We start from the raw sequence: 23,932 nt of genomic DNA on the forward strand, positions 1-23,932 counted from the left end.
TTAATAAAATTAGTAATTATGTAGGAAATTTCCCTACAAAAAGAGTGTTAACTTTTCACAAACCCTAACACTGACTATCAGCCGTAGTAATCCCATTTTTTTCACATAGACTCAAGTCTACACTAAACAATGATGAACATAATCGGAGATGAAGAAAACAATGAAGAAAATCACCCTCCACTTCCTATAAGGAACGTAGTAAATCAAGATTGGCACGGTAAATTTCTTTAGTTCCCCTCTTGAAAAAATAAATAATCATAGTTAATTTTTTTCTAATTAATTGTCTTCTACAGGTATTTCAAGGGGATTGGTTATGATACATAATTACATGATAAACATTAGAGTGAGAGGGAATGGGTTTATAGGATTCTACCATAACATGCCTGCTCTAAACAGGGTATGTGGTTCAAATTCATTTTCTTATTATTCTGTTATATTGATGACATGATTAATAGGCAATACTAATTTACATTTTCTAGTAATACTGAATGACAAATAGTTTGAATAAGGACATCTAACTTTCATGATGCATATGCCATTCATTATACTTACAAATAATTAAATGATATAGTTTAAGTGTTTAGAAACTTGAGATATTGTGTAGGAGGATGTATGTCAATTATGTGTGGTGAGGGGCCATTAGATTAGATTAACTTACAGGCTTATATTAGTTTATAGTTTTAATTTTAAAAGTTATTTGTATTTGATAATCTCCCTAGCTATATACATATCATGTTATAAATGATGTAAAACTTAATGCTAAAGTAAAACTTCTATTTTTTGAGTTGGTCTTCATGAGCATAGGGCACATTTACTCAATGTATTCATGATTTTATTTATTACATGCTAGCATAGCTTCCCAGAGGGAACTTGTTTCAGATTTTGTTTGCACCCAATGCCAAAAGTGTAGGATCCAAATGTAAACCAGACAGTTACATGTATAGATATATGTGAATGAAATTAGAGATAGTGGAGGGCAAAAACAAACTCACTGTGTTAGCAACTAAACTGATAGACTCAAAGTTACAGACGATAAAGAGAAAACTGATAAACTACCACTTCCTAATAATGCTCTACTACTCCAGATAAGAAAGGACTCTCCTACAAACTCTCCAACTAAACAGAGACTAGTTCAGCCCACAACAAATATGTTAGCCAGCTGTTTATTTTCCGGATAAACAAAAATACAAGCTTAGATTAAATATAGTTTAAACACTCCCCCGTAATCTATGATGGTTACTGCAGATCCTTCAGGCCAAGCAACGTTCGCATCCTTTCAAATTTAACCGTGGACATTGGCTTTGTAAGAATGTCTGCTCTTTGCTCCTCAGTCTTCACATGTTTAACCTCGATATCACCCCGTTCTACACACTCTCGAATCAAATGATAGCGTACGTCCATGAAATACCGGATTTCTTGCTAAATCAATAGCACTTCTGTTGTCCACATAAATTGTGACTACACCTAGCTTTAAGTCTGTAATTTTCCCAAGCAAGTTCCTCAACCATGCTGCCTGGCATGCTGCAGCTGTTGCTGCCATAAACTCAGCTTCACACGATGACAAAGCCACACAATACTGCTTCTGTGACACCCAAGTTATAAGGTTCTCATCAAGATAAAATGCCATGCCACTGGTACTCCTTCCGTCTTCTATATTCCCAGCCAAATCACTATCCGAGTATCCTGATAACAGGTTATTTCCACCCCTCTTTGTGTATACCAGACCATACCCCACAGTGCCTTTAACATAACATAATATCCGTTTAACAGCATTATGATGTAGAGCAGTTGGACGCTCCATGTATCGACTCACAACCCCAACAACATATGCTATGTCAGGGCGTGTGTGTACTAAATACCTTAGACCCCCGACTAAGCTCTTAAACTTTGTTGCATTCACTGGTTTCCCTTTGCTATCCTTGTGCAACGTCAATTTTGTTTCCATCAGGAGCTGCATTACAATCAATCATACCTGCTCTCTCGAGTAGCGTCTTAGCGTAGGCAGATTGCCTAAGTTCAATGTACTCTCCATTTTGACTGACTTCATTGCCAAGATAGTGTGATAACAATCCCAGATTGCTCATGTCAAATTCTTGACTCATTTGAACCTTGAATTTTTCTATAATTGTAGCGTCCGTACCAGTGATCAACAAATCATCGACATAGACTCCAATCACCAAAGCTTCATCCCCTTCACGTTTGGTATAAACGGCATGCTCGTGTGGGCATTTTTCAAAACCCAAACTTTCCAAATATTTATTCAACCGTGCATACCAAGCGCGGGGCGCCTGCTTGAGTCCATAAAGCGCCTTCCTTAGCTTGTACACCAAATGTTTCCCAGTTTCTTTTACAAACCCTTCTGGTTGCTCGACATAAACTGTTTCTTGCAATTCCCCATTGAGAAAAGCAGATTTCACATCTAGATGATGGACTTGCCACCCGTTTTTGGCTGCCAAAGCAAGTAATAACCTCACAGTTTCAAGTCGTGTCACCTGCGCAAATACCTCCTCATAATCAATTCCTTGTTTCTGCATGTACCCCTTCACAACGAGCCTAGCTTTATGCTTAACGACATTCCCTTCTCTGTCCCTTTTCAACTTGAAAACCCATTTAAGTCCCACTGTCTTATGTCCTGTTGGCAATTCAACCAACTCCCATGTTTTGTTCTGTTCTATCACTGTCTTATGTCCTGTTGGCAATTCAACCAACTCCCATGTTTTGTTCCGTTCTATCGAGTCAATTTCGTCTTGCATTGCTCTCTTCCAAACCTGTTCAGTGACTGCTTCTCTGTAACTACTTCGTTCATCAATTCCCATGAAAAACAACTCGCTTTCATCTTCAACTTCCTCTGTTTCATTGTATATATCACCTAGTAATCGAACATGCCTTGGCTGACTACTAACGTCACTCTCTTGTGTGTTGCTCTCCCTCGTAACAGACTGAGTACTACCAGACCCTGCACTCGGCTAAAAATCCATGGTGTTAGGATCTGTACTCGCACTTGAAAACTGTGGCGTACCAGATGTCCCATGGCTAGACCTTGTACTCGTATTTGAGGCCTGTGGCGTATCTGGTGCCTCATGGCTCTCAAAATCTTCCTGACTTGACCAACTCGAGCCACTGTTTATAAGAATGAATGTACCAATTGTCCCTGAATTTTCTTCTTGCTTACTCCATTCCCAAGCCTTTGATTCTGCAAAAACCACATCCCTGCTTATGTGCATACTTCCAGAGACAGGATCGTATAGACGATAGCCCTTCGTTCCAGGTTCTTTAGCCAAATAGATTACTGGCTTACTTCGATCACTTAACTTTGTTGTGTGCACCTATGGTAGCTTCATATATGCTACCCAACCAAATATCTTGATATTACCTATATCTGGTTTTATTCTGGTCCACGCCTCATAGGGAGTTTTTTCTGAAAGAGCTCTAGTTGGTAATCGATTTAGTACATACACTGCATGACGAGCATCTTCACCCCAAAATTCTGATGGCACCTGCATTGTTCTCAACATACTACGAGACATTTCAACAACAATTCTGTTTCTACGCTCTATAACTCTGTTTTGCTGTGGAGTGTAGGGCGTAGTGAAGTGTCGTATAATTCCATCATTTTCACAAAATTCTACAAACACTTTCGAGGTGAATTCCCCTCCTTTATCTATCCGGAAAATTTTAATCTTTTCTTCTGACTCATTCTCGACCATTACTTTAAATTTCTTGAAAATACATAGTGCCTCATCCTTAGTTTTTAACATGTATATCCACATCATACGAGTGTAATCATCTACCAAGAGGAAAAAATACTTGTTGCCTCCTTTAGTTGCTGGTGTGATAGGACCGCACAAATTGTCGTGAATCAATTCTAGACGTTTTGTTGCTCGAAACTCTAGTTGTTTGGGAAACCATTTTCTTGGGTGTTTTGACATTAAACATCCCTCAAAGATCTCCTTTAGTTGAGTAAATTTAGGAAAACCACGTACCATTCCCTTTTCAGACATCATATTCATTGCTTTGTAGTTTACATGGCCAAGACGTATGTGCCAAAGCCTTGGTAATTCCTCCTGTTTGCTCATTAAACACATAGGATCCGGTACGGTCTCCAGAGTAATCTTGTCTAGTCTGTTTACTGATCGTTGTACCTTCATGACCAACCATTCTTGACCATCGTATATCCAGAAGTATTCCTCCTTCAGGATTACTTTGTTCCCATTCTCTGAAAGTTGACCAAGTGAGATTATATTGTTACATAAATTCGGAATGAAGTACACGTCATGAAACATTAGCTCTTCACCATTTTTACACTAAAACCCAACTATTCCCTTTCCTTTTATACTTACAGTCGAACCATCACCAAAACGAACCAGGCCAATTACTCTGTCATCCAATGTTTTAAATTTCGATCTAAAACCAGACATATGTTTAGATGCCCCGTTATCCAAATACCAAACATTTGAGTCAATTCTTTTCTCAGAATTGTGACTTAGTTCTGGCACCGTATCCTGTTCATTCAGCAACAGCTGGTTCCTTTCTTTAACCTTGTGTTTAACCAATAGCAATGCTGGCTCATCGTCACCCTGAGCTTGTGTTAGATGTGCTTCAGTTTTAATATCCCTCCTTCTCTCTCATGTTTGCCTATGGCATTCAGTAGCATAGTGGCCATAGTTATTGCAATTGAAACATTTTATCTCGCTCCTATCTCGTACGGAGCATCCTCCATCACGAGAAGCGCCAGCACCTAAGTTTTTAATACCTGAAACCACATCGCCTTTGCTGGTCTTTTTCAGCCATTCTTCCTGTATAAGCAGCAAATGTCCTTCATTCTTTTCCCGTTTTCTCCACTCCTCCTCGGTTAACAAAAGTTGTTCTCCACAAACTTCAGTTTTTCCCCATAGTCATTCTTCATGCGCCTTAAGAGATCCCACTGCTTCTTCTATTGTCATTTTCTCGAGATCTCCAAACTGTTCGATAGTAGCCATAATATGTAAGAATCTGGACGGAACGGATCGCAGCAGTTTCTTCACAACATATGCTTCATCAATAGTTTCTCCCAACGCCCTTATATTAGTGACCAACCCATTCAACTTCATGCAGAAATCATCAATCAGCTCCGAGTCTTTCATGTTTAAGAACTCGAATTCAGCTTTCAACGTTTGAATCTTTGCTTTCTTAACCCTGTCTGCTCCTAGGCACATCATCTTCACTGCGTCCCAAGCTTCTTTAGCAGTTTCCTTTTCTGCTAGAGATAACAGTACATCCTCGGGGATACCTTGGTATATTGCAGCTAATGCCATCTTGTTCGTCTTATCCTCAATCGGTTCTTTTGTGTTGATGGGTTCAACTGCTGCCCATATGCCATGCGCCTGCATATATACCTTCATCTTGAGTGCCCAGGCCGTGTAGTTGCTCTTGGTTAACATAGGATAGGTTAATCCTACTTAACCATCTTTGCTCTTTACTGTCTCCATCGTGCTTGTTTTTGGCATGTACTTTGGCATACAAAATAGAAGCTCTGATACCAAATGTAGGATCCAAATGTAAACCAGACACTTATATGTATAGATATGTCTGAATGAAATTAGAGATAGTGCAGGGAAAAAACAAACTCACTGTGTTAGCAACTAAACTGATAAACTACCACTTCCTAATAATGCTCTACTACTCCAGATAAGAATGGACTCTCCTACAAACTCTCCAACTAAACAGAGACTAGTTCAGCCCGCAACAAACATGTTAGCCAGCTGTTTATTTTCCTGATAAACAAAAATACAAGCTTAGACTAAATATAGTTTCAACAAAAAGGAGATGGTGCAAGTATATTTTGCAATATTCTTCTTGTATGACTAGTTCATCTTAAAAAGGCACTCTCTGGCATATATATTTATTGACTAGTTATTCTTAAAAAAGCCTCTGGAAAATCTATATTGCTAATTTATATTTTATCATGATTGCTGGAAGTGGATTTCAAATGTTTACAATCCTGGACTCTTAAAATAGCTGGAATACGGCATGTAATGAGTCTCACTACACTTCAAACCACACAATTCTGGGTTGTTTATGTCTTATGTCTTAAAACATTATTTTTACTTCATTAACAGAGGGCGTGGCAGTGTCAAGTCTGTAAGAAGAAGCCAGGTTGGGGTTATGGTATGTCATCTTATTTATATCTTTGTTGTTTCAGTTCTTTTGTCTTTTGTCCTGTGTTTCGAATTTCTATTCTTTCAGATGCTAAATTGGAAGATTCTACCTATATTTTGTTATATTATTCTACGATATAATTAATGTGTCTAGAAGTTTATATTAGATTATTAGATGCTATCACTTTTATGAATAGTCTATTTTCCATTTGTATTTCAATTTTTCTTTAAAAATTAATATAAACCTTAGCTCATTTTTTCCCAGTTATGTAATTTTTCTTTCCTATACTTTCAGAAGTTACAGCTGAAACGTTGCCTGCACTATCCAAAATTTGTTTTGAAACTGGTATCCTGAAAGAGTTTCTCAACTTTGATATGCCTAGCGAACACCAGACATTGTCAGGTGAAATCGTTGTTCATTCCTATAATGCAACGGTGGAGGTGTATATTAAAATTTGCGTGTAGTTCAGATGGTCAGATTTGCGTTGTTTTTACTCCAGATCTTAAGGTTAGGCTTACAAATCCGATGGTAATGTAATTTATGGCAAGATTTTGTTGTAGTCAGGCTAAAACTTTTACAATTAATTTAATATGCTAGATATCGTCGTGTGACTTTTGTTTTCGCAATATTGAGCAATTTATATATGAAAATACCTTACTACCTCAGGTGATACATCATGCCTCAAAGTATATTGTTTTATGAGTGCACTATATATATGTAAAATAAAAAATGAAAATTAATTTTATCCTTTCCAGGTTGACAGGCTTCGGTTTTTTTTTCCTGCGAATATAAGTGTACCGCTGAGAATGATTCATCCTACTTGCAATCTAGTACATCAAAAATATATTATGATGCATAAGTATTCTTCATATTTTCTACAGTAATCGTTGTATAAATTAGCTCAATCTATTTTATGGTTATTCATATATAATTGGATGTGAATTTAGGCATACAATCCTTCAGCGAGCTTTTTTATTCTGTTACAATTGAATTGCTTTCTAATATCTCGCGGATCCATATTTTAAAACCTCAATATCGCTCTCAATTATTTGAGAGTTTAGTTTGCTTGCTATTTTATGGTGATTCTTTTCAATTTTATTATTTATGAATAATTTCACTCAATATGATTGTTTATTAATATTATATATTTTTTATAACTATAATTGTCTCAATAAACGCTATGGTTTGACTTGCCACTTAAATATTTGACGCATCGATTCTAAGCAATTATCTAATTATTTTCTTCTCAAAACAAAATTTAAATAAAATATAATAAAGTAAACGGTTGACCAAACTTTGCAAGTAACATTTATATTAAGTAGGGAAATATAAAGTACGGTTGTTACAATGTTGACCCGTAATTTTGATATTTATTTTTAAATCACATTATTAAACTAATCAAAACTAAAATTTGATGTCATATTTATTATTAATTTTTATATTTTATTTAATTGTTTATTGTTAATTAGTTTATATTAAAAATATTAAAAGTGTTATATTACATTTTATATGACATCATATTTACTAAATAACAACAATGTAATTATAATATGTTCAAAAGATTAAAAAGTGGAACCAAACACTACCTTTCAAAATAATTGTGAAATTATCACTATGAAATAAAAAAACCATATACAACATTAACAATTTTAAAAAAAATCTTAATAAGATTAGTAATTATATAGGAAATTTCCCTATAAAAAGAGTGTTATCTTTTCACAAACCCTAACACTTACTATGTAATCCCATCTATTTCACATAGACTCAAATTTACACTAAATAATGATGAACATAATAGGAGATGAAGAAAACAATGAAGAAAATGACCCTCCACTCCCTATAAGGAACGTAGTAAATCAAGATTGGCATGGTATATTTCTTTACTTCCCTCTTGAAAAAATAAATAAACATAGTTATTTTTTTTCTAATTAATTATTTTGTACAAGTATTTCAAGGGGATTGGTTATGATACATTATTACATGATAAACATTAGAGTGAGAGTGAATGGGTGTAGAGGATTCTACCATAACATGCCTTCTCTAAACAGAGTATGTGGTTCTAATTCATTTTCTTATTATTCTGTTATATTGATGACATGATTAATAGGCAATACTAATTTACATTTTCTAGTAATACTGAATGACAAATAGTTTGAATAAGAGGACATCGAATTTTAATGATGCATATGCAATTCATTATACTTATAAATAATTAAATGATATAGTTTATGTGTTTAGAAACTTGAGATTTTGTGTAGGAGAATGTATGTCAATTATGTGTGGGGAGGGGCCATTAGATTAGTTTGACTTAGAGGATTATATTATTTTATAGTTTTAATCTTAAAAATTGTTTGTATTCCATCATCTCCCTAGCTATATATATATATATCATGTTATATATGATGTAAAACTTAATGCTAAAGTAAAACTTCCATTTTTTTGAGTTGGTCTTCATCAGTATAGGGCATATTTACTCAATGTATTCATGATTTTATTTATTCCTAGAGGGAACTTGTTTCAGATTTTTTTTGCACCCAGTGCCGAAAGGAGATGGTGATTCTCACAATGCACCATAAACAGGCGGCTTCTTTTGCTCAGGTTGGTGCTACTAAATTTTACCTTTATATTGATTAAAGTAAAAATGGTAAAAGAAATTAAGAATTGTTATATACAACATTCAAAGTTGACCGGACAATATTTTAGATTATTTGATAAATTTTGGTGCAAGTATATTTTGCAATATTCTTCTTTTGCGACTAGTTCATCTTAAAAAGGCACTCTCCGGCATATATATTTATTGACTAGTTATTCTTAAAAAAATCCTCTAGAAAATATATATTGCTAATTATATTTTACCATGATTGTTGGAAGTGGAGTTCAAATGTTCACAATCCTAGACTCTTAAAATAGCTGGAATACAGCATGAAATGAGTCTCACTACAGTCTTAACTACATGATTTTGGGTTTTTTATGTCTTGTGTCTTAAAACAATGTTTTCACTTCATTAACAGAGAGCATGGAAGTGTAAAGTATGTAAGCAGAAGCCTGGTTGTGGTTATGGTATGTCATCTAATTTATTTCTCTGCTCTTTCAGATCTTTTTTCTTTTGTCTTATATTTCGACTTTTTATTTTTTAAGATTTAAATTGGAAGATTCTACTAATATTTTTTTATATTATTCTATGATATAATTTATGTATGTAGAAGTTTACAAAAGATTATAAGATGGTATCAGTTTTATGAATAGCCTCTTTCTCGTTTATATTTTTCATGTTTACAAATTCTATAGATCTTACCTCAATTTTCTCCATCTATGTAATTTTTCTTTCTTGTGTACTTTCAGAAGTTACAGCTGAAATGCTTCCTGCACTATCCAAAATTGGTTTTGAAACCGTTATCCTGAAGGAGTTTTTCAACTTTGATATGCTTAGTGAAGACCAGACATTGTCGCGTGAAATTATTGTTTATTCCTATAAAGCACAAGTGGAGGTCCTGTATCAAAATTTGCGTGTAGTTCACGATGGTCAGCTTTTCATTGTTTTTACTCAAGATCTTAAGGTTAAGCTTACAAATCTGATGGTAATATGATTGTGGCAAGATTTTACTGCAGTCTCTAGGTAAACTTTTATAATTTAATGTGCTAGATCTCGTCGTGGAATTTTTGTATTCACAATATTGAGCAATTTATTTATGATAACATATAGGTACCTCAGGTGGTACTGTGACCGTACATAATTATATCATGACTAAAATTTAGGATGGGGAGGCCTAATATGCACACAAAGTGGAGTAGGCCACTTGTGCAGCTAGAAGATAACAATAATTTACCTACAAATGCGGGAAGAAATTGTGGATATTCTTCATCTCGTATTCCATCATACAAGTCATTAACAATTTGATTTAGAAGAAGATGGCTCACTTTTGGAGAAGTTGATAATTTTGAAGATAAAAGACTTCAATAATTTGGTGTTTAATTTAGTTTTGTTATAATTTAATTTAATTTTTTTGTAATAATGTATTTTAATTTTTGTTGATTGTATCACTTATTGGATTATGAGATAGTATCACTTATCATATTATGACAATAATGAAAAACATATATATTATTCTGTTAATTGCATATAAGTATTCGAGTTTATCTATTTGTTATGAAAATTACCAAATTATTGGACCTACTTTACCATAATTTGCCTATAAAAGAGACCAAATTCAAGTTGTTTCCAACCATCTTCTTCAGCATAAGCCCCCAAACTCAAGTCATTTTTAACGGTCTTCTTCAGCAAAAACGAGCGAATTCAAATCACTTCCAACCATCTCCATCAATATTGTTCACTTTTACTTAGTCGCTTTTGTTTAGTCATTTTCGGCCTACTGTAATACATATACACGACCAAATATAACTGACAAACTTTTTTATGTCTATTTACAATCAAAAATTGGTCGTAAATATAATATATTTGCGACCAACCTTTTGTAACCAAAATAGAAGCTAGTTAGTTGGAAATAGTGATGACATGGCTTTAGACCATGGCATGCGAGGTCATATAATAAGAAATTGAAATCTTATAAACAACTGAAAAGCTCAGTTGGTCAATGGTCGGTGTTGCTTTTTCTAACTGATGGGTCAAAACCAACCCAATTTTAAATGAAGGTTCGGTTTTGCATTCATTTCCAACCGAAAGAGGGTCATTTACGACCAGTTTTTGGTTGTTTGTGACCTTTTTTTTCTTGTAGTGAAAGTTACACTAATTAGCACCTAAAATAAAGGGGTGCTTCAGTAAGTACTTGGTCGATTCAGTCTTCAATTTGTAGAATTCACAGTCTTGTATCTGTAGGGTGTATTGAGTGCATAAGCGACATTGTTCCTCCGTTATAATTGAAAAATCAAACAATGTTAGTCACAAAACACAAAGACATAAACTTAAATAAATAACATTGTAACTTTTACCTCTAAATCAAGTCTGAACTGCTTGTATGTACATATGTCCTTAGATGATATAGTGTTAATAATAAAATTGCAACTTTTACCTCTAAAAATCAAGTATGAGTTCCTTACATGTACATATGTCCTTAGATGATATATTTTATGTATCTAGAAATTTTATATATTTTATGTATCTAGAAATTTTATAACAGATTATTGGAGTATGTATGTTCTTAAAGTTTACTAGGCACATGTCTAGTAAACCATGCACGGTGTACGGTGAAATTGTTGTTCGTTCACATAAAGCAACAGTAGAGCTCATATATCAAAATTTGCATATAGTTCTTCTTAATAATCTAAAGGTTAGGTTTACAAATCTTATTGTAATGTAATTTGTGACAAGGTTTTGCTGGCAGACTTACACTTTTACAATTTAACGTGCAAAATATTTTGTGGGACTTGTGCATCCGGAAATACCTATGAAGCCTATACTTTGTCATAGTACTCAAAATTATCATGGCTAAAAATATTTCTTTTAATTTATGAGTGCCCAAGATAGATGATAAAAAAGAAAACTGAATTCATTTTGTAAGGATACTAAGTAATATTTGGGTTTTTTGATGATAATTATTAGTTATATCAATTTTAGAGTATTTTAGAGTATATTTCCTATTCCATGCCTCCCCAACACACTCTTGATACAAAAGATATCTCCCGCCATAGAGAAGGGATAATGAAAATTAAAATAAATAATAACCATTTTAGCTAAATAATTTTTCAAAGAAAAATTATAGGATATACCACTAATGTTATGGTAAGGTATGATAGGTGCAAAAAGAAAATAGACATTATTTTGAAATTTTTTGTCTCCTTTTTTACATTTAATAAGTCAAAATAATAGAATACTCATTACTTCCATTCATTTATAAATTTTTTGGAATGTATTACCATTACAATTATATCATTATAATTAGTACACAATCTAATGTACACCGGACCAACAATATATATCACATGTTATTACAAAATGATAGAAATTTTGTATAAATTAGTTATTGATTCTTTGTTATAGAATCCTTAAATAATATTATTCTTATGGATTAACACCCCACCTTATGATATTATTTATAACATTTAATTTAATGTTAGTTGGACCCAACAACCACCAATTTTGTATACATTTGTCATTAAATTTATCTTATAAAGATAATAAATACTTTTGTCTTGCAATGTCAAATGTCGCAATAGAAAGGTGATGGTTCGATGGTTCACATTGAGGGAAGAGGGACAATCTTGTTAAAATGCAGAAATGGCGCAAAGACAAAGGTGTACTACATCCCTGCATTATGCAGCAACAAAATCTCTCTTGGGCAGCTGGCGGAGGATGAAAACAAAGTCATACTAAATGGCAAATACCTGTGGGTTTACGAAGAAGATGGGAAGCTGATTATGAAGGTAAAGCGTTCATTAAATCGTCTATACAAAATTATTATTAACAGTGAGAATGCAGACTGCTTATTAACAAAGATTGATGAGAACTCTTGGCTATGGCATGCCCGACTTGGGCACGTAAACTTTAAAGCCATGATGTTGCTGTCAAATGAGAAAATGGTGCAAGGTATTCCGGAAATAAGATCACAGAATGTGGTGTGTAAGGGGTGTCTCATGTCGAAGCAAACAAGAAATTCTTTTCCAGGGCAGTCAACATACAGCGCTAAGGAAGCTTTGGAGATTATACATGGTGTATTTTCTGAAGAGTAAAGATGAAGCACTGGAAGCATTCAAAAGTTTTAAGACAAAGGTTGAGAACGGGACAGTGAGAAAAATCAAAACTCTCAGAACAGATAGTGATAGCCCATAATAAGTCAGGCCCAATTGAAGAGGCCCAGGGCCCAAACATAAGACCTCAGGACACGTGGCGGCATCACCACCGTCCAGGTTCCCGGGATACAGAACGTTCCTACGGTCCAGATCTGATAGTACTCTGACGGATTCAGCGTTGACCTTGGGGAGCCCAGGACACGTGGCAACATCACCACCTTCCAGGCACCCGGAATCCAGGACGTTTTTACGGTCCAAATCTGATAGTACTCTGACGCATCCCAGGCGTCCAGATGCCCTACAGTCCAAAAGGCCAACCTACGGTCCAGATGAAAAGGGACAAACCCCTAAACCCTAGTAGGATGCCTATAAAAGGTAGAACAGAAGGAAGGTTACAGGTTACAAGCATATATACTCTCTCTCTCTCTCTCACATATACTTACATGCACACACGTACTCCTCACAAACATATCTGCATAATCCCAACTTTGCCCTTCTTCTCCTCAAAACCCTTTCTCATCCTCACGCCGGAGGTGCCGCGGGGACGCCACCCCCCTCCGGTTCTGTTTTGTAGGTTCCCACCCTACAGCTACACCGCACACGGCCATCGTTACAGCCTAAAAGGAGTTTGAGTTCGGACCCTACAAGGAGAAGGTCCCGGGGTGATCTGGGATTATCATTGGCGCTAGAAGGAGGGGTCGAACCTCCGAGAAACGTGAAACACCATCTCCCAGTAAGAACGCTAATACCCATCTCTCAGACCCGTTTCTACAAGGTTTATTATTATAAATTTATAGCATTTCCAAGTAACCATGACTACGAGAAAAAGCAAAACAGCAGTTTCCGCCTCTTTCCTACCGCCTCCTCCCCAACCCAGGGATGGAGACATGGAAGACCTGGACGAAGGGCTCCCCATAACCCGGACTCCCTCTTAAAATCTCCAACCAGGAGATCAGAGAATAGTCATTAAAAAAGCTACCCACAAACACACAGGGATCACCACAAACCCATGGGGAAGCATGACCCCGGAACAGATACAGGCGGCTATGGACTTATGGAAGGAAAAGCAGAACGCCGAGCCGAAGACCCGCCCAGGGGATCAGCGAGAGCGGTCTAAAGAACAATCCGGAGAATCTCGGGGATCCGTCTTCGACCGGATTGCGAAGAATTTAAAAAAACCACCAGAGGACGCCAGAGATGAAATAAGAAAAGCTGCCCTACGGGAGAGAATCCGGAAAGAAGAAGAGGCTAAAGCCCAAGAATCTATAGAAAGGAGGATCCGGGAGGAGGAGGCCAAGCTAAAGAGAAAGGCCCACCGGATTCATGTTTCCTCAGACTCAGAGCCGGAGAAGGAGTCCAAGCAAGAACAAATGGTCCGGGCCCTTCGAGACCTTAAAAGGAAAGTGGAGGGCGACATGGAAGTAGGGGCAGCAGCGACCCCGTTCACAAAGAGTCTGGAAGCCACCCCTAGAGAGTCAGGGCTGAAGCACTTCAATTTTGACTCTTTTGACGGGTTGGCTGACCCTGAAGAGCATCTAAACTATTTTGAGCAAATATCCAATATTTATGATTACAGCGACCTGACTAGATGCCGATTCTTCGTATCAACACTGAAGGGGGGCGCTCAGAAATGGTTCAGCCGCATACCATCCCGGAGTGTGGACTCCTGGAAAGACTTCCGCGAGATATTTTTGAAAAGATTCAGGGCCAACCGAATGAACGAGCTACAGATGTGTCATCTAGAAACGATCCAACAAAGAAGCAAGGAACCCCTTCCGGAATTCATCAAAAGATTCCAGGAAGCAATCAACCAACTCTCCAACTTAGAAGAAAAGGAGGCAGTAAACATCTTTCGAAGAAACTTGCACCCGATATCTTGTGAAGGTTATATCAAAGACCCGATTCACAGGGAGCCCCAAAGCCTGGCGTCAGCATATGCGTTGGCATCAAAGTTCAATATTTTTACCCCAACCCGGGGTCTGCAAAAACACAGCCCATGTGTACTTTGAATTTTTTCATCAAATGGAGATTTACCCCTGCCCGGGGTCCTATAAAAACTCAACCCATGAGTACTTATACAATTTCTCAAAGTTAAATATTTTTACCCCAACCCGGGGTCTGTAAAAACATAGCCCATGTGTACTTTGAATTTTTTCATCAAATGGAGATTTACCCGTGCCCGGGATCCTATAAAAACTCAACCCATGAGTACTTATACAATTTCTCAAAGTTAAATATTTTTACCCCAACCCGGGGTCTGTAAAAACACAGCCCATGAGTACTTTGAATTTTTTCATCAAATGGAGATTTACCCCTGCCCGGGGTCCTATAAAAACTCAACCCATGAGTACTTATAAAATTTCTCAAAGTCAAATATTTTTACCCCAACCCAGGGTCCGCAGAAACACAGCCCATGTGTACTCCAAAGAATTTCCTAACAAATCAATAAGGAAAGAAAGAAAAGCACAATCATGTTAAACTACCCCGGGGAACCACACCCCGGGGGGCAAACCGAAATCATTCAGATTATAGACAAGTTAACAAAGCCAAAAGGCTCAGTTCGAAATTGCTCAAACTAAAAATAAGGAAATAAAATTACATGCCAAGACATGGCAGAATCTTTAAGCTTCAGCGGCAGAGTCGGCGGGAGACGAAGGAGGCTGCTCCGGATTGCCCTCTGGTAGGGGAGGCTGCTCAGCAAGTGGCGACCCGGAGAAGAAGGGAACATTGCTGGACGTCCCAACACCAGACTCTATTTCCCGGACAGCTTCCTTTTCCTGCTCCAATCGGGTCTCCTCTTCTATATACTTCTCCAGGAAGACGTCTATTGTACCTTGAGGCTCCTCGCCGAGATACTTCGAAGCAACATTCCAGCAGATCTGGATCTTCTCCAGCGCTTTGTCATTCAGCTCTTCGAAATACGCAGGAGTCCCCCGGAACCCTGCCAGAACCTCCTCGGGGGTGGGCCGGGCGGCAAGATCATCTTTCAACTTCTGATTTTCAGCCCTCATCTCCCGGACAGAAGCCTCAGCCCGGTCCTGCCTCTCCCGGATCTCATCTATAATCTTCTTATGAGCAGCAGCATCCCTTGCACTGGCCTCCTTCAACTCCTTAATCTCCCGGGTTAGCCGCTCGGATTCAACTTGGTAAACTTCGGCAGCATCAGCCTTCGCCTGAAGGCTCCGGGTTATAAAACTAGTCCAGCAACCCGGGAGTTAGCCTGAAAACATTATAGATCTTGATTAGGCAACACAAATACAAGAGCAAAGAAGAAGGCAAATAAGAAAAAGGCTTACAGCAGTGATATCCTCCTGAAGCCCGACCAGGAAGTCGTCGAGGGGCTCCTTCCTGTATTTCTTCCTCTCCGCCGTGCTGGCATAATTCTCAAATAACTCCCTTCGGCGAGCCTCCGGGATAAACTAGCAAGCAGGGCCTTCAGAGTCTCCGGAGTGTCCGGAGCCAGATCAATAGCAGTCTTCTTTGAAACCAGGCCCTCAGAAACATCGCCACTTTTATCCCCGGAACTCGCAGGGGCACCCTTCCTCTTTCGAGGTACTGGAACTCTTATCACATCCTCCTGCTGCACGTCTTCGGACCGGGGCTCGTCGATCACGATTGTTGTCCTCCCCGGGCGAGACGACGCCGCCTTCCGGGCCGCATCATCACCCTCTCCAACCTTCTTCTTCCCAACATCCACGCTAGTCATTCCCCCAATCCTTCGCAACTTGGCCGACAGATCTTTAAGTTGGGCAGACATATTTGGGGGGTAGGGAATCAACTTCGGAATACCTGAAAAGGAAAACAACAAGAAATCAATCCCGGATACAAGCAATCAATCAAAGATACAGTATCAAAATAAAGCAAAGGCAATAGACTTACATCCGGCAGCATGCACGTTCTCATTGCTAGTAAAATAGTCCCGGGTCCACTGCGTCCCAAGTGCCCCACAGAAGGCATAAACCATCACGAGAGCTGCTTGCCCGAGCCGCTGGACCGGAAACCTATCTGTTTTAATCTCAAGTTTATGGAGTGGCATGAACTCCAGATCCCCACCCCGGACAAAAATGAACTCCCGGTGCCATCCCTTAAGCGACGTCAACATACTAACCGGGAGCACCATCTTATCAGAAGGATACCCACAATCTTTTATCCTAAACATGAACTCGTAAATCGGCCGAGCGGTGGATCTCTTAATTTTAAAAATATGATGAAAAAGTTTGAAGGTGGGGAGGTAATTTTTGGCATGGCAGCAAGCTAAAAACCAGCTGATCCATTTCACCGAGTTCGGGGCTAGCTGAGTAAAAGGGATACCATAAACATCCCGGCATAGGGATTTGGTGAACTGAGGTAATCCGAGGCGCATGCCCCGGAGATGCTCAAGTGGAATTCCAACCCATCCCCCCTCTGATAGGTGGTAAACCCTTTCATGCTCCTCAGGCCATCTCCACTGGTATGTGTCATCAAGGTTAAAGGCAAGCCTAAGGGCACCATCTACCTCGGCGTCTGTGTATTTCTCCTAAACCTCTCTATGAACTGCCCCACACTCATACCTAGTACCCGGGGCGGTGAAGAACTTCCTATCCATCTCATCCTCATTATTAGGCTCCCGGCCTCCCAAACCATCCGGGCCCCCATATGCCTCGGATAAATATCTGTAATAAAAGTTCATGGGCTTGGGGTTCACTCGGCACTGGACAAAATATTCATCTACATCCTCCCACGACCCATCCGGATTCGATAAGGTACCCCCGGGACCTAATACTAGGGTCTGAGCTAAAATTTGTTGAGGCGGGTCAACCCGGGGAGGCATTTCTACTGAACTGCAGCTGGAAGAGGAAGAGGGGTAGAAGGAGTTAAGTTCACCTAACCCGACAGGACGCTCGGGATACCGATTCCTAAGAGTAGCAATACGCTTAAAACGACTACCTGGCATATACTACACGTGTCTATGTAAACGCACCCCGGAGTCAATGCCAAACCCGAACCCAACAACAAAACAAGACAAAAAAATAGAACAAGTTTAGAAACAAATCATGTACGTATCTTACCCCAAAAACAAGATCTGCAGCATATACATACATATACAACAGAAAGCATATACCAAGAACACGCCCCGGGCTCTACAACTATTTACACTACAAAAACCCACTTATTCGCATACAATACTACTAAAATCCGTGTTAAATACGCAAATCAAGCACAAAACCATTGCAAAGGCCATGCAAAATCTACAAACTACAGAGATTAAAGGTCGAATAAACAAGACAGTCATGAAATTCGAACAAGGAATACGAAAGAGCGAAGCAAAACTCTCACAAAATGGTTACATGCATGGCGATAACGAATGGAAAAGAAGTAAAGAAGAGAGGTGAGAAATCAAGATGCTTACAAAGTAGCAGGAGAAGGAAATGCGGCTTCAACAGCGAATGCTCCAAAAATCTCTGTAAAATGCTCTTATCTCTCTATGCAGAAGTGTTTGCGTAAATGAAAAAAGAAAAGGAGAGGGTGGTATTTATAGAAGGAAGAAAGAAGATGTAAGCGGTTTTTGGGTTAAAGAAACCGTCGGGGCCACGTGGCACTAATTAATTGGCGACAAATTAATAACCGCAGCAGTTATTACCACCACTGCAATCATGCCACGACGCTTCTTTTTAGGCAAAAAAGGGGGGGAAACAAAAAACTGTACACTCAAAAGATACGCATAATAGGTGTATATCTCTGACCCCGGCTGGAATCCCAACAGCCGCCTGGCATCCCGGGTTTGCAGTGACAGCTTTTCAGAGTCCAGTTAAATCAAATGTCAGGAGTGTACTTGCCCACCAAACCGTGCCCAAAATTCGAACTTAAAATCAAATAACCAAGTCAACCCCGGAGTCTCATCCCCATGTGACCCCGGGCTTGGGGGCAATAAATCAAACCCCCAAAATTTTCCAAAGTATTTCAAGGAACCCCACCTTGAACTAAAGTCAAACGATTAACCAAGTCGACCCCGGAGTCTCATCCCCATGTGACCCCGGGCTTAGGGGGCAATAAATCAAACCCCCAAAATTTTCCAAAGTATTTCAAGGAACCCCACCTTGAACTAAAGTCAAATGACTAACCAAGTCAACCCTGGAGTCTCATCCCCATGTGACCCCGGGCTTAGGGGACAATAAATCAAACCCCCAAAATTTTCCAAAGTATTTCAAGGAACCCCACCTTGAACTAAAGTCAAATGACTAACCAAGTCAACCCCGGAGTCTCATCCCCATGTGACCCCGGGCTTAGGGGGCAATAAATCAAACCCCCAAAATTTTCCAAAGTATTTCAAGGAACCCCACCTTGAACTAAAGTCAAATGACTAACCAAGTCAACCCCGGAGTCTCATCCCCATGTGACCCCGGGCTTAGGGGGCAATAAATCAAACCCCCAAAATTTTCCAAAGTATTTCAAGGAACCCCACCTTGAACTAAAATCAAATAACTAACCAAGCTAACCCTGGAGTCTCATCCCCATTTGACCCCGGGGTTTGGGGGCAGCAAATCAAACAACCCCCAAAATTTTACAAAGGCGCCGCGGCACAAGGGCAATTACTCTACTCCCCCATCCGGGTAAACCCGCATAAGGGAGTGGGGGGCAAATGATAGCCCATAATAAGTCAGGTCCAATTGAAGAGGCCCAGGGCCCAAACATAAGACCCTAGGACACGTGGCGGCATCACCACCGTCCAGGTTCCCGGGATCCAGAACGTTCCTACGGTCCAGATCTGATTGTACTCTGACGGATTCAGCGTTGACCTTGGGGAGCCCAGGACACGTGGCAACATCACCACCTTCCAGGCACCCGGAATCCAGGACGTTCTTACGGTCCAGATCTGATAGTACTCTGACGCATCCCAGGCGTCCAGATGCCCTACAGTCCAAAAGGCCAACCTACGGTCCAGATGAAAAGGGACAAACCCCTAAACCCTAGTAGGAGGCCTATAAAAGGTAGAACAGAAGGAAGGTTACAGGTTACAAGCATATATACTCTCTCTCTCTCTCTCACATATACTTACATGCACACACGTACTCCTCACAAACATATCTGCATAATCCCAACTTTGCCCTTCTTCTCCTCAAAACCCTTTCTCATCCTCACGCCGGAGGTGCCGCGGGGACGCCACCCCCTCCGGTTCTGTTTTGTAGGTTCCCACCCTACAGCTACACCGCACACGGCCATCGTTACAGCCTAAAAGGAGTTTGAGTTCGGACCCTACAAGGAGAAGGTCCCGGGGTGATCTGGGATTATCAGATAGAGGTGGTGAGTTCACCTCGAAATTATTTAACATTTATTGTGATGAAACAGACATTTCTCGACAACTCACAGCGCCATATTCGCCACAGCAGAACGGTGTGGTAGACAGACGAAATCGCATAGTGGTGGAAATGGCCCAGAGTTTTCAGAAAGATAAAATTCTGCCATTTACTTTCTGGGCAGAAGTAGTGAGACATTCAGTGTATATACTGAATCGTCTACCTACCAGAGCTCTGTCAGGAGTTATACTGTATGAAGCATGGTCTACAAGAAAGCCATATATAGGACATATTAGAGTCTTTGGATGTTTGTCACATAGGAAGCTTCCAGCAAATAAAGCAACTAAGCTTAGCGACCGAAGTAAGATGGTGATTAACCTTGGAAAGGAACCAGGAACAAAATCATATAGAGTTTATGATCCCAAAAATGGAAGTGTTCATGTAAGTCGTGATGTGATCTTCGAAGAAGGAAAAGAGTGGCACTGGGAACAAAATGAGACGACTGAAGGTGTGACCCAAGGTATGTTCACTGTGTTTAATTTGAGCACATGAGTAAATAGAGGTGAGGGAGAAAATAACAATTTTTTGAATTCACAATCTGAGCAGTCCAGTGCATATGAGAACAACCCACATTCTGGACAATCAAGTAGAAATGAAGGTGACTCACGCAATACATCCAATATATCTCACAGCACAGAGAGCACACCACCATCTAGTAATACACCACCATCAGCTCATAGTTCATTTTTTAACACCAACAGTGAATCAAGCTCCGAAGCACCTAGAAGATACAAACAGCTGTCTGAAATTTATGATGCTACTGAGGAAATAGAGCTTGATGACGATGAACTTATGCTGACGGGAAAAGTTGAACCCATGAATTTCAATAATGCTGCATCTGAACCTAGTTGGCAACAAACAATTAAAAGTGAGATAGAGTCAGTGGAGAAGAAAAAACATGGGAACTAAAGGAACTACCAGTTGGTAAAAAAGCCATCGGATTAAAGTGGGTTTAAGGTAAAAATGGATGCAAATGGTGAGGTGGTGAAACACAAGGCTGGCATCATTTGGACGTTAAATATGCATTTCTAAATGGGGAAATTTAAGAAGAGGTGTACGTCACTCAGCCTGAAGGTTTTGTGAAAAAGGAAAAGGAACATTTCTTTTATAAATTGGGGAAAGCTTTATATGGATTGCGTCAAGCACCCCGTGCCTGGTATGCAAAGTTAATCAAGTGCCTGGAACAGCTCGGTTTCATACGATGCCCCTATGAACATGCTGTTTACACTAAGAAAACTGGAAAGGCTATGCTGATTATAGGAGTCTACGTTGATGACTTATTGGTGACAGGTACGAGGGTGTCTATCATTGAAGAATTCAAGAATCAATTGAGTAAACGTTTTGAGATGAGCAACCTTGGAAAACTACCGTACTACTTGGGGATTGAAGTGGTACGAAGAGGAGAATATATCGATATAAAATAAAGTGGTTATGCGAGGAAAGTTCTTAAAAAAGCCGGGATGATGGGCTGCAATCCTACCATGTACCCTATGAATCCAAAGGAAAGCATACCAAAAGATGAGGGAGGAAAACTCGTGGACACAACAGAGTTCAAAAGCATTGTTGGTGGCCTAAGTTATTTAGTTCATACATGGCCCAATATAGCTTATTCGGTGGGAATAATCAGAAGATACATGGAGAAGCCCATTATGTTACATCAACATCCTCCTAAGCGGATACTTAGGTACATTAAAGGAACACTGGAATATGGGCTAGTGTACATGAAAAATAGCAGAAACAATATACTAAGTGGCTACTCCGATAGCGACCTCGCTGGACATGTAGATGATCGAAGAAGCACAGGAGGTATGGCGTTCTACTTAAATGAGAGTCTTGTGAAGCAGAATTCATGGCAGCAACAGCAGCTGCGTGTGAAACTATCTGGTTGAGGAACTTGCTGGAGCAAATCACAAGTAGGCATGTTGGTCATGTGGTTCTTTATATTGATAATAAATCAGCTATAGACCTGTCTAAAAATCCAGTCTTCCATGGGCGTAGCAAGCATATAGACATATGTTTCCATTTTATTCGTGTGTGCGTCGAACGGGGAGAGATTGTTGTCAAACATGTGAGTACTGATCTTCAAAGAGCTAATACTTTGACGAAAGCATTGGTGACTATCAATTTCGAGAGAATGAGAGTTTTGCTCGGTGTCAAGGATCTTCATAAACATGCTTAGATTAAGGGGAGAATGTTAGTTTTTAATCAAAGCATGTTTAATTAATTGTTTATTTGGTATTTATCCCTGTTAGCAGCATATGACTTGGTCATATAGCTAGTAGAGTCTGTTTAGGAGATCGTGGAATAAGGATAGGAAGTAGCTCGTCTGGTTTTTAGCTAAACATCTGCTTGCAGGTGTATTTATGTTTATGTTCTAGTGTTCAATAAAAATTAATACTATCTTGTTTCTCTAAATCTATTCATATCTTCTGCATATTAGTGCATTAAAAGATTTCCCAACACCTCCCAGTCTGGGATAGGCAAGTGGGCTACCCCTGATGGGGTGAGGCGTGCGGGCCTTTGAGTATGAGAGTGGGCAGATGAGGTTGTTCGAGGTTGTTGGGAGTTTCCTCGGTTGTCATACTAATTTTCATACTAATATATGATATTTTCATTACTATTAATTTGTATGATAAACTCAAACTACTTCCACTAGTAATGTGTAGAAAATATATACATAAGTTGTATATTACAAATATGATTATAACTTAAGTATAGATACACAATATATGGTACAAATGGTTTTATCTTATCTAACTTCTCATTATTAGTAATGTGCAAATTAATTCTTTTATTTTCAAATTTTTATTTTTAGTACGAGTATACTTTTTTAAATTTGTATTATGAGTTATAAGAATCTTATATGATTTATCACTTTAAAATATATCTAATAAAATAAATATTAACCAATTATAAATACTTTTTAATTATATAACCGATATCTAATATATAGATCAAATCATCAATATACATAATTTATTTTATAAACCTATAGTTTAAATTATGTTGACCCATAATTTTGATATTTATTTTTAAATCACATTATTAAACTAATCATAACTAAAATATTATATGTCATATTTATTATTATTATTTTTTATATTTTATTTAGGGTGATTATTTTTAATTAGTTTATCTTAAAAATATTAAAAGTGTTATATTGCAAATTATATGACAACATATTTATTAAATAACAACAGTGTAATTATAATATGTTCAAAAGATTAAAAAGTTGAACTGAACACTACCTTTCAAAGTAATTGTGAAATTATTACTATCAAATAAAAAATAAATAAAGATATACAACATTAAGGATTTGAAAAAAAATCTTAATAAAATTAGTAATTATATAGGAAATTTCCCTATAAAAATAGTGTTATCTTTTCACAAACCCTAACACTGACTATCAGCCCCCAGTAATCCCATCTTTTTCACATATACTCAAATCTACACTAAACAATGATGAACATAATCGGAGATGAAGAAAACAATGAAGAAAACCACCCTCCACTCCGTATAAGGAACATAGTAAATCAAATTGTTAATGACTTGTATTTCAAGGGGATTGGTTATGATACATCATTACATGATAAACATTAGAGTAAGAGGGAATGGGTGTAGAGGATTCTACCATAACATGCCTTCCCTAAACAGGGTATGTGGTTCAAATTCATTTTCTTATTATTATGTTATATTGATGACATGATTAATAGGCA

General features: G+C 38.4%; 2 protein-coding genes across 2 annotated transcripts; one reads left to right on the forward strand and one right to left on the reverse strand.

Moving 5' to 3' along the window:
- Positions 1–1,354: 1,354 nt before the first annotated feature.
- Positions 1,355–1,801, reverse strand: LOC141674812 (secreted RxLR effector protein 161-like). The gene has a single exon (XM_074481517.1). The coding sequence runs from the start codon at positions 1,799–1,801 to the stop codon at positions 1,355–1,357; it is 447 nt and encodes a 148-aa protein (XP_074337618.1).
- An 18,487-nt stretch (positions 1,802–20,288) lies between these two features.
- On the forward strand, positions 20,289–21,125 carry LOC141674813 (uncharacterized). The gene is made up of 2 exons (XM_074481518.1): positions 20,289–20,676; positions 20,719–21,125. The coding sequence occupies exons 1-2, from the start codon at positions 20,289–20,291 to the stop codon at positions 21,123–21,125; spliced, it is 795 nt and encodes a 264-aa protein (XP_074337619.1).
- Positions 21,126–23,932: the final 2,807 nt, after the last annotated feature.

This window comes from Apium graveolens, chromosome 7 (assembly GCF_009905375.1).
Source record: "Apium graveolens cultivar Ventura chromosome 7, ASM990537v1, whole genome shotgun sequence".
NCBI lineage: Eukaryota > Viridiplantae > Streptophyta > Magnoliopsida > Apiales > Apiaceae > Apium > Apium graveolens.